We start from the raw sequence: 12,531 nt of genomic DNA on the forward strand, positions 1-12,531 counted from the left end.
CCCACTCTCTGCCATGTAACCATCATTCTAACGTCTGTCACCATATATTAGTTTTTCCTGTTATTGAATTTCAAATGGAATCATAAAGTACGTATTCTTTTTTGTCTAGCTTTTTAAATTTAAAATAATGGTTTTCAGATTCATCTGTGCCTTGGTGTACATCAATAGCTTGTTTTTTTATTGCTCAGTAGTATTCCATTGTATGGGTGTACCCCAATTTGTTTGCAGGTTTTTCCATTGTTAGACATCTGTACTGTCCTCATTTTTTGGCTATTATGACTAAATGTGCTATGGCCACTCTTGTATCAGTCTTTCTGTTAATATATGCATTCATTTCTCTCAGGTATATATCCAAGAACGGAACTGCTAGGTCACAAGGTAGGGTGTATTTAACTTTAGTGGAAACTGCCAAACAAATTTCCAAAGTTGTTGTGCTATTTTAAACTCCTACTACACTGCATAACTTTTAATTTGGCCAAGTATTTAAAATTATGTTCTTGGAAAAATGGGTTTAAAAAATTAGTTTTTATAAACTATTTGACTGAGATGTCATACACCAGCATAAATTTTCATATAAATTTGAAAAGAGTAGTTAATTCATCAATTACCTTATTTCTTGATAGGGAAGGATTAAAGTAAGGAGGAGGAGATAAGAACACAAATTCATTAATTTTATAGCATAAATTTTAAATTGTTAATTAAAAAGCATCATAAAAAATAAAAATACTTAATAAAAAATGATTCACCAAAAACACTAAAACAAATTGTTAAAAATAGTATCACATTTTATCAATTCTAGGCCATATCATTCTTCATTCCATTTTAACCTATCTAAAATTAGGAAACATCTTACAATCAATGATAATTTATATTAAATATGATATGATATAAAAAGAACTTGTGTTAGTCAATAGTAATATATCAAAGAAATCAAACATATGGGAATTTAAATTACCTTTATATTTGGCTATCAGATGAGAAAGATGCTTTAAAGATTTACTACTCCATGGTTCTGAGAGAGTGCTAGCATAAACACTCTCACATACTGCTAATGAGGTGTCAATCATTACCACCTTTCAGAAAAGCAACTGGATAAAATTTTTCGAGATCCTTTAAAATTTCTTTCAATCTAGTAAGTTCACTTTTAGGAATGTATCTGAAGGGATAAATACAGAATAAATATATAAACAACTAACCTCATGATTTTATAATGATGAAAAACTGGAAGCAATTTAAATGCTGAACAATGTTGGAGGGTAGTTAAATAAACTCTAAAAATGAACCATTATGCAACTACTAAAAAATTTTAAATAATTTCTTTTTGTTTGTTTGAGACAGAGTCTTGCTCTGTTGTCCAGGCTGGAGTGCAATGGTGCGATCTCGGCTCACTGCAACCTCCACCACCTAGGTTCAAGCGATTCTCTTGCCTCAACTTCCCAATTAGCTGGGATTACAGGCACCCGGCACAACGCCCATCTAATTTTTGTATTTTTAGTAGAGACAGGGTTTCATCATGTTGGCCAGGCCTGTCTTGAACTCCTGACCTTAAGTGAGCTGCCCGCCTTGGCCTCCCAAAGTGCTGGGATTACAGGCATGAGCCACTGCACCCAGCCAAAAAATTTAAAATAATTTCTAAAGTTTTTAAAAAATGCTTTTTATTGTTGAATGAGAAAGTAGAAGAAAAACAATATCAATTGCCGACTCTACAGTGTTTAAAAACATACATTTATATATATATATATTATAAAAATTAACTATGCCAATATTAATAGTGATTATTTCTGGGTGGTCAGATTATTTTTGTTTACTTCTTTATACTTTTCTCTGTTTTCAACATTTTGCACAATTAGCAGTGAAACCTTGAAAGTTATTTTTAAAAAACACATTTGAAAACAGCTATAAATAGATTGACCAATTCATAACACGGGCATAAAAGAGTAAGTCAAATCCTATGAAAGTCTGCTAATACCCGTCGCTCTTTTCAAAAAAAAGGAACTTGGAAAAAAATCTGTTCCTAATCAAGCCCTATGTAACAGGCACGGCAGGGTAAAATCAGGACAGGCCATTTCTGTCTGGCTAGAAAGTGCCCTTTTGTTTTCGACTTCACGAGTTATAGGACTCATAATCGGAATCCTCATCACATTACAGCATTCTGTAAACATTTTTTTTTAACTCATAAAGAGCTTGGAATTTTCTGTGTACACATTCAATTCATTTGACTCATCTTAAAATCAGACTGATCCCTGGGTTTAAAAATGTTAAGGGGCTAGTGTCTTTTTTCAGTGATTTCAGTAAAACTTGATGGTAACACTAAGTTTTCAAATACTAAAATGATGTTCACTTTTTTTTTTTAACATAATTCTTCCTCATGTTATGCTATTTATTATGATCATGTCATCCCTGGCACAGAGAGTGAATGAGAGGCTGCCCTAGCCCCCTAAAGAGGGAATTTCACAAATGAATATCAGAGTCCAACTTTGATTTTGCCTCGGTTGTCATTAAGGATCCAAGATATGAATCCTATATCTGAGTTTAGGGAGAAGCAAGGAGGCTATGAACTACCAGGGGGGTTTCCGTCCAATGAGGATAAGGAAGCTCTGTGGGACCTAATGAACAAACAACCTTCCAAGGCCTGTCAGACTCAAGATGATGTTAATAAGACATTTTTGGTGTGGGCACTGTGCTCTCACCTACATTAGCTCAGTAAACCTTACTAAATCAATTTTAAGGAGGTAGGCAAGTCACTCTGAACCTTAGAGTCTGTGCTTGTTTAGAAAGCTTTACCAATTGATTCCCTTACTATTTCTCACGTGCTTTACGCTAAATGTCTCCCAGTGCTGCTTCTCTGGCAGGGGAAAAATGCCATCTGTCCTTGGGGACAGGAGTTCATGGAATATAGTACTTAATGAGTCAATTAATAATGAGGTCCATGTTAAAAATATACATCAGTCACATTAACTGAGACAGGAAAGCAGCTGTCTGGTTAGACAGACAGGGATGATTTGTGAATGTTGTGTCAATTCTTGACACATGGTACAAAATAACAACTAATTCATTAAAACTAGTAGACCATATTTGGGTTTTGACTTTTCAACAGCCCTCAAAAAAGTCCTTTTCCAAGTCTCCAGGTCTATCTCTTTTAGGTTCTTCTGTCTGACTCAGATACTCAAATGTCATTAGAAATCCCTTTGCAAGTTAGGGTATCTATTGCCACAATTTATACAAACAAACTTCATTTCTCCTTTCACTATTACTGCTCTGTATCAGGAACCACTTATTCGGTTTTTTTATTTTTGGTCTCATATGAAACTGTTTAAAAAATTTCCACTTCATCTCTTTGAACACTAAGGCTTTTAGTTATGTTCTGGTGTTTGTAAAAGTATAGCCTTACATTGCAAATTTTTAAAAAAGTAAACAGTATAATATATTCTATGTCCCAAATTACAAAGAGGAGCTCTGGAACTGATATAGAAATTTAACCTTATTTCCTAAAAGGAAAGAAGAGAGAGAGGAAGGGTAACACAGTGTTTACAAATAGAATCAGTTATCTATTTAGAATGGAGCTTTGCTTCTGAGACCGGGTTGTGAGAGTGCTTTGGGGCTGGTTAACTCTGAAGAAAGGCTTAAAAAGATAAGCCAAGGCTGATCCTCAAGTGGAGTTTGTGTGTGTGTGTGTGTGTGTGTGTGTGCGTGTGTGCGTGTGCATGTTTGAGTGATGAAATTCCTTTCAGTGCTTGAAATCTGTTTTTTGTGTTATGGCTTTTGAGTAATAGTTTGCAAGCTGCTATATTTTTTTCTATTTAGAATACAAATGGAAAGACATGAGCATGTTTTAAATGCAAACAAATATATATGTATCCATCAGCTACCTACCTGAGAAACAGGCAGCCATTTTCAACTATTCCAAACCTTGAGTCATCTGGTTTACCCTTGAATCTCTGTTGAATACGTCTATCTCTCTACGTCACAGTGCCAGCGCTCCAATTCAGACTTCTAGCATTTCCTACCTGGACTTCGCAATAGTCTCCTCACTGGTCGCTCTGACTCCAGGCAGATCCCTCTTAACCATGCTGCATACTGCTGCCAGTGTGTTGTGTACAAGGCACAAACCAAACCCCTCACAGTGGGTCCTCCAGCACTTGGTTATAATCCAGGCCCCTCAGCCAGACATTTGGGCCCTGAAGGATCCGGGGTGCCTCCTCTCCAGCCCCATAACCAACACAAGCACCACACCCTAACAATTCCAGGTCACCACAGTTATCTTTGCTTGGAATGTTCTTCTTAGCTCTGTCTGGAAAGCTCCTTGTATACAACTTTATGGAATATAATTTGGCAATTTAAATTTATAACCTTAGAAACAAGGAACTAATCTAAAATGTGAAATAAGGTCTATACACAGAGCTACTTATCACAGCCTTATTTATAATAGCAGAAAAAGTGTGTGTGTGTGTATAACAATTGAAGTGTCCAAAAATAGGCAAATAAATTATGTCACATGGGATATTATATATTAATTAAAAATGAAGCTGACAAACTTTTGGAAGACATGGAAAACACATGTTTATTCTAGAAAATGAAGTAGGAGATCAGCAAGACTTGTTTTCTGAGCCTTGGTCAAGACCCTTCTGATCAAATCAGAATGTAGCCAAGAAACTGGCCAAAACCAGCTAAGACCAGCAACAAGGGCAACCTCTACTTGACGGTCTATAAATGATGCCATGGCAATGGTCTGGAAATAACCTTATCTAGTTCCAAGAACTCCCTGCTCCTTTTCCAGAAAGTTCATGAATAACCTACCCCTTATTTAGCATCTGTTTAAGAATGGGTATAAATATAGCTAGCTGGCAATCCACGAGTGCTACTCTGGGCCACTCTGCCTATGGGATAGCCCTGCTCTGTCTATGGGGCAGCCATTTTGCTGTACACTGTAGCTCTAATAGAACTTGCTTTCTGCCACTGCCAGCTTGCTCTTGAATTCTTTTCTGAGTGAAGCCAAGAACCCTCCTGAGCTAAGCCCCAATTTTGGGGTACACCTGCTTCAAAAAAAAGTGACTGGCAGATGCAAGTACCCAAAAATACATTGTAAAAGCAAAAGAAGAAAAAAATAATAAGAACTGAGACATAAAACGGAGTAAGAGATGGGGCTAAAAACATCTTTTGGCTATAGGTAGGCCACAAATTTGGCTCTTAGATTTCTGTCAACAAACAGAAAAAATCCAGAACACAGTTGAATATCTACAATATAAAAACATTCCCCTTGCTTGAGGGAAATACAGTTATTCCACACATGAAGTATCCTGGTGAGTCCCCATGAAGAAGTCAGAGTGCAAAATCCGAATGAGACACAAGAGCAAGTTTGCTAAGATTGCTTCTTAGAGTAATCTCCAATAAAAACAATGGCAATTGCACCAGCCAACCCAAATCTCCTGTAGGGAGCAAATATGAAATAGTGCATGTTTTTAGTTTTCTTGTGAATTTACCTTGTTTCAGGAGTACAATTTAGAAAAACAGAAGGACCTAATTACATTCCAATTAATCTTCTTGAAGAATAATTTTTTAGTCACCCTTCTGTTATACTTAATGAATTTGAAGTTGTACTTGCTGTAAAAGTACCTAAAGCCAGCTAATCTAGCTTGACAATTAAAAATAGACTTACCAGAATGAATAATTAAAGAGCACGAGTAGAAGCAGGGAGACTAGTGAGAAGGCTACTGCAGAAAGCCAGGGAAGAAGCAATGGTGGGAATGATGTTAGCGATAGTCACAGAAACCTGAATAGTACCATTGATAATGACAAGAATAATATCATCTGAGTATTATAACAATAGCAATAGCAATAATAATATAAATATATAAAATTATCACTTTGTCAGGGTTTTGAGTGTGTAAATACCAATTTCTAGTTAGCCAACTTTAATTGCATTCTTGAATCAAAATCTAAGTTCCTTCATTGACATTTTCTTCTGTTAATAAAAGTAAAGCTCAAATTAAAAATAAAACGCACACAAAATTCCAGACTAGGGGAATGAGGAATTGCTGTTTAGTGAATTCAGAGTCTCATGTTGGAGGATAAGACATTCTAGAGATGAAGAGTGGTGATGGTTTCACAGCAAGGCGAATGTACTTAATGTCACTGAATTGTATATTTAAATATGATTAAAAAGGTAAATTTTATGTTATATACATTTTACCAAAACAAAAAAACAAAACAAAACAAAAAACGAAAAACAAACACCACACATACACGCAACCCCCACACAGCTCCAGGATTATCTGATCTAACAGGTAACCTTGCTCAGGCGAAACTAACTTCTGCTGTAAAGACTGAGGCCTGCAAAACCTGAGCCTGCAGAGCCAGTGATGGAGCCCGCCTCAGAGGCTGCTCAGAGAAGGCAGTGCTGCTCTCTAATGCTGGAATCTGCTTCAGTGTGCCGATGTTAAACAGCAGCAGTGCAACACTTTTCCACAAGAACTATTTTATGATAGGTGTTGTTAGGTATTCACTTGATTTAACCACCTCCCCCTGCTCCCAAATAAGACCTCATTTAAGTCCAGGCGGCACTGACAACACTGCTCCTTGGTATATCCTCTGGGGAACACTATTTATAAAACGGAACTATATGCAGTATAGGTTGAACATCCTTTACCCAAAATGCTTGGGGATGCTTGGGGCCAGAAGTGTTTTCGAATTTTTTTCAGATTCTGGAATGTTTGCATTATCCCTAATCCAAATAGCCAAAATTCAAAACGCCCCAATGAGCATTTCCCTTGGCCATCCTGGTGCTCAAAAGGTTTCAGATATGGAGCATTTTGGATTTGGATTTTTGGACTACGTATACTAAACTTGTAATTTGTTTATGAACAAGTTAAAAGTTGGGAAGCATCTACCAAAGATGATAACATGAGTTTTAGAGAATTTTGTCTGTAATCCAACTCTGACAATAATAACCCAGCAGGACATGCTGCCCCTACACGCCACATAATCAAACTAAGCATTTAAAGATGAGAAGCTGCTTTTCTCTGTCTTCTGTAGTGGGGCAGGATGGTGAAATGCAAACAACTCATCAAAGGATATTATAAAATAAGCTAAAGGGGGCCAGGACACCTCCCTGTTTTATCTCAGTAGAAAATTCTGATTGGTTCAGAAAAAGACCCTGACCTTTGAGGAGTGAGTTTTATATAAGCACCAACATCCCAGGGTCTTTGGTCGGTTTATGCACCTTAGAGCTTGATCAGCTTCTGTCAATAGTATCAAAGGCCAAAGAAAAGTCAAAATGAGCCACAAATAATCTAAAAAAGACCCCCAATAATCTAATACCATTTCTAGCAAATTCTTACAGTGTATGTGAAAAGAACAGGATAGTAAATGATATTGACAATAGTATCTTAAAGTTGCAAAATAAGCATAAGAAATAAAAAGAAGACAATATATAACAATGATAGCAGTAGTTACCTGCATGAAGGAGTTAGATAGATATTTAAATATTTACCCATTTTACAAATTTTCTAGAATGAGGATGCAATGGACAATACAAACTATTGTTAGAAGATATGAAAACATTACTTTTTTTCTGTGGAATCTTTCTTAACTTCCTTGTGTCTGGTATTAATTCCTCCAAAATTTTTATACATTGTGTTATTATTGTTACACATACCATTCTCTATCATGAATACTTATTTAAATTCCTTTCTCTCCCACTAGACTATTTCCTTTAGAACATGCATCATGCCATTTGTCTTCTCATGGCTGGGACTTTCCACTATTCCTAGCACACAGTTGCTAGAAAATGTTTCTTGTTCCAAATGAAGCATTTAGGTACTAAAAGTTTATCAAGAGGGTGTGCTTATTACTAGACAGGGTTTACATCTGTCCTCAGTTGTGGAGAAGAGTTTGCAAAAATCAAAGGAAAAAAACAGTAGTAGAAACCAGTATCTTCCCTAATTGGTGATAATGCTATAGGGATAAATTAGAGATAGGAGAGAATTTTATAGGAATGTAGAGAAATGGTGTATCTATTGCTTTAGTTTAAACCGATGGCAAATAAGGACTTTTGGCCTGCCTAAGGAATTCATATTCTTTCTGAGACACTGTGTGTTTGAAATTGAGAAGCTAAACAGGCTGAAACGAATAATCCCTGAAGGATGGTAGGGACACCATGTGATAAAGGCCATGGAATAATCAGAGAGGCTAACTTACTCTCTGTGCAAGAGACAATAATAAAATGAAACATCTTTTGTGGCTAAAAATCATAATCACAAATACGAACCTTAGATACAAAAACCACCCCTTAAATATAGTGTAATGCATATTTTGGCATATGTATGAGGTAGCAAAACCGAAGTGTCTTGAGTAATGTCTCAGTGGTATATTAGGATCAAATCCAGACCACAGAAGTTAGACCTGTCTGAGGCTGAGCAGCTTTGTGGGCTGAGGGGGGGTTTGTCCCTCATGGTAGATGTACACATCCAGGCTCACTCTGGGGGGCCTCACCTTCATGTGCTAGAGACGGACTGGATGAAGAAAGGATGAAGGGGAAGACATGGTAGGTGTGTATGCGCATGACTTAACTTTAGTAATCACTATGACAAATAAAGAGAGGAAAGCATTTATTAATAATTCATCATAATTTGTTCATGGGTCTCAGAAAGAGACAAGTGATAAAATGATTTTGAAAAAGTTGTGGCACAAGAGTATAATTTGGAAAGACATCCTAAACGAAAACAATAGTGAAGAGAGGCACCAAGAATGTCAGCAGTTATGAGGCCACAGAAAAAAGTGTGAGTGAAGGCAGATGATAAACTGGAACATTTTTTGAAACAGTTTTTATGCCAAGAAGATGCAAAGAAGTCTGTGGATAAGTCAGCCTGGAAATAAAGGGAAAGAGAGTCTATAAAGTTCATAGGAGCAAAGGCTTAATAATACCCTAGAGAAAATTATGTAGAAAAAAGCAAACGCCAGTGCATTTGTTTGATAATATCCATTAGTGCAAACTGTCTGGCAGAAAATAGCAACAGGCATAAAAATATCTTGATTTTAAAACCTGCAGGGAAAAAATGTATGAGCTATTCAGAATAGATATGTGTGACTAGAATAAGATCAAACAGTAATTAACTATAGCTGTATTTGAAAATGCTTAAATGCATTTTGTTATTTAAAGCAGGGTTCATAGGATGGAAATAATAGTAGATGGACAGTAAGGAACATGAAACAAAATCAAGGAATGAGCTAAGAATCAAATAATCATTTAAACAAGGAGGAGCCTGAAGCCAAACTAAACTAGCCAAGAGCAAGGGCTAATGTATATTAAAATCCCCAAGGTTTTATTTTCTGTGGTAAACATTAAAATGCTATTTTTTGGTTAATATTTCCAAAAAATCACAATATAAAAGGAGATCTGGAATAATACATCATGAAAATCTAAACACTGCTAAAACAATCTGTCATAAATAAAAATTGAACTCAGCCAAAAATGTTCCCAAATAAGGCCATGGAAAATTAAATTTTGGTACATCTATGACTTGGATATTATGCAGTCTCTAGCAATTATATATATATATATATATATATATATATATATATATATAGTAACATGAAATTTATTCATGACAGAGCTTTAAGTAAATAAACTATTTTATACTGTGTGAATTGTAGAGCTAAAGTAATGCTATGTATATAATTTTTAAAACAGATTTTCTTAATTTACATTTGTAAATGTCTTGATTTTTAAGAAAAATGTAGATATTTAACTTTAATTGGCTCTGAATTTTTTTATTAGTAGTAATCACATAGGGATCTAAATAATCTTCAAGAAAAAAATAAAAGAAAGCACTTTATTTGCTTATATCTAAGAGGCTTTATAAAACTTTTAATAAAATACTGCAGAGATAAAAGCTGTTGCTCCAAGAGGCATTCTGTAGTTCACATACTGCATTTGTCTGCCCGTGTTTCTGGAAATCACTGAGTAAATACTAAGTGTATGTAATAACTAGAAAGAACTTACATAGCGAATCCTCATATGAAGGAAACTACCAAATGTTCAGTTATCTCTCTTTATGATTTCATCTTAGATATAGGTGTCTACAAACTAAGGGAAAGTGAATCACAATTGAAGGCTTTGGCTGGGGCCACCAGGATGTACTTCCCTAATGCCTGTTTTCCTAATGATCAATTTGCCTATGGACATTTCAACCAAGGTCTGTTTCCCTTGGGAGTTTATTCATCAATTTTAGTATCCTGTCACTTCTTTTTTGGTCATCTCTTCGTCATTTTGGGATTATTAAGCCATTCCTCTGAAGTAATTTTTGTTTCTTTTGCAGTTCTAGTAAACAGTCCTTAAGTTTACATTGTTTCATGAATATGTGATTGTCTTATATCTTTGTGGTATATGTTTTCCTACTTTACTTTTAAAGTCTCTAAGAATTTTTTTTTTTTTTTTTTTTTTTTTTTTTTTTTTTTGAGACAAGGTCTCGCTGTCGCCCAGTGCAGTGGCATGATCACTGGAGTGTAGTGGCGTGATCATTGCTCAGTATAACCTTGAACTCCTGGGCTCAAGGGATCCTCCCACCTCACCCTCCTGAGTAGCCAGGATTACAGGCGAGTGCCACTATGTCCTGAGCACCACCAAGTTCAGCTAATTTTTAATTTTTTTTTGTTGAGACAGAGTCTTGCTATTTTGCCCAGGCTGTTCTTGAAATCTTGGTCTCAAGCGATCCTCCTGTCTTGGCCTCCCAAAGCACTAGGATTACAGGTGTGAGCCACCATGCCTGGCCTAAAGTATCTAAGAACATTGAAAGCCAATCTTTCTAAATGAAGAGTCTCCCAACAAGACATAATTTCATTTTTATTTTTGGGACATTTACACAGATGAAAAAAACACTAAAAAAGGTTGTCAATGAAGGAGGATGGATTTTACATGACTTTAAAAAGATTTGATTTCATTAAAGTATTTAAATTTATTTAATTTTAACAATTTAGAAAGAATTCAGACAACTTCTCAGTGAATTTCAATTAGGGAGAGGGAATAGGGTTATATAAGAATCACCTGGGGAGTTTCCCCAACTATACATGCCTGGCATCCTCCCCTAGATGCAAGAATTTTGAGGGAATTTGAGTGTCACATTCTCTTTCTGTTAGTTTAAAAAAAAAAAAAATGAAAGGGCATGGGATCTGTCCTTGGCTTCCTACTTACTTCTGACCATATTCTAATTACCACACTGTTCATGATCATTCACAAAATATTTTTCAGAGTTTATTATTTTAATTAAAATAGTACTGGTAAAAGCCAGAATTGATTCTGAACATCATAGATCTGTTGTTCAAGAAAACTTGTACTTGGCGGCCACATCATCAAATTCTGTATCATGAAGTCCTAGTTCATAGCAGTATCCTTCCTTTGATGCAAAGGGGATAGGGGATCAGAAAAATATTTCATGATACAGTGTTTTCAAGGACAAAGGTTATACAGAAACAAGAATGTCTGGGTTGTCTGCAATGGGAACATGGACACATTGAGGCAGACTGACCTGGCGGCACTGTGCCCAGCAGGTTTGGGCCAGGGAGGCCACGCAGGCGCGCTCCACACACACAACCCAATCAAAAGCAGGCAGCCTAGGGACTCACCGGCAGGGCAGGATCCGGACAACGTCATTGGGCTTGTACCCTTCAATACAAACTGCACAGTTGTCAAAATCGGACTCTGTTTCCTGCAACAGAGGAAGCAGAGATGAGCCTGTTTTCTTAGCTTCATCTCTTGTGTAAATATCCAAGCCAAAACCCACGGAGAGCTCGCCTGGAGCAAAGCTTTCCGCAGTGCTGGTGCCAGTTTTTAAATCAAATGTACCATCAGTTGGACTAGTTTCCATTCCTTCCAACCTCTACTTTTTGTTTCCAGGTTCCACTGCAAGTGCTTTTGTGAGGAAAACCATTTTCTAAAGTACCATTACTAACAATGCTATTAATTATAATTAGAGGCAACATATCAAAATTTTCAGGATGAGAAATAATATTTGTGGTGAATCATCCGAATGATATTTAATCTATCCATTCTTCTAGAATCTAGTGTATAAGATAAAAATATTAACACAAAATGTTAGTTCCAATTTTTTTTCAAGTATGTAAACCTCTTTTAATGCCTCATAACATACTGCTTATGTAATAGTCCTTGTACTTTTATTATTCTGTGATTGAGGGGAAATAACATACTCACCAAAATGTACTTTAAATTTAGTAATGCCTTTAAATAAATTTTATCTTATAAGCCCAATGGCATTTTCATATACTTGAAAAATAATAGCACATAATTTGTGAGATAAATCAGTTATTCAGATTAGAGACAATACCTGCTTATATGTGGAGTTGTAAATCCCTTACATTGCCCCAAGGAGCTCCAAACCCGTGTATTGTAATCCAATGCTCTAACTTGGCCTAGGGAATAAGGAAGACCCTTAGAAGCCCGTAAACCTGGGCAGGACTGCTTTGCTTTCCCTCCTCAAGATATACTATTGCTTTTGGCTTTATGACATCATTCTACAC

The 12,531-nt window shown here is 36.0% G+C and overlaps 1 protein-coding gene across 2 annotated transcripts in view; it reads right to left on the reverse strand.

Annotated features, from left to right (window-relative positions):
- RNF150 (ring finger protein 150) overlaps positions 1–12,531 on the reverse strand; it is a 284,499-nt gene that overhangs the window by 78,094 nt on the left and 193,874 nt on the right. For both annotated transcript variants that reach the window (XM_055275981.2, XM_055275982.2), the window contains exon 4: positions 11,620–11,702. In XM_055275981.2, the coding sequence (XP_055131956.1) occupies positions 11,620–11,702 (83 nt within the window). The remainder of the gene's footprint in view (positions 1–11,619; positions 11,703–12,531) is intronic.

Source organism: Symphalangus syndactylus, chromosome 4 (genome assembly GCF_028878055.3).
Source record: "Symphalangus syndactylus isolate Jambi chromosome 4, NHGRI_mSymSyn1-v2.1_pri, whole genome shotgun sequence".
Classification (NCBI taxonomy): domain Eukaryota; kingdom Metazoa; phylum Chordata; class Mammalia; order Primates; family Hylobatidae; genus Symphalangus; species Symphalangus syndactylus.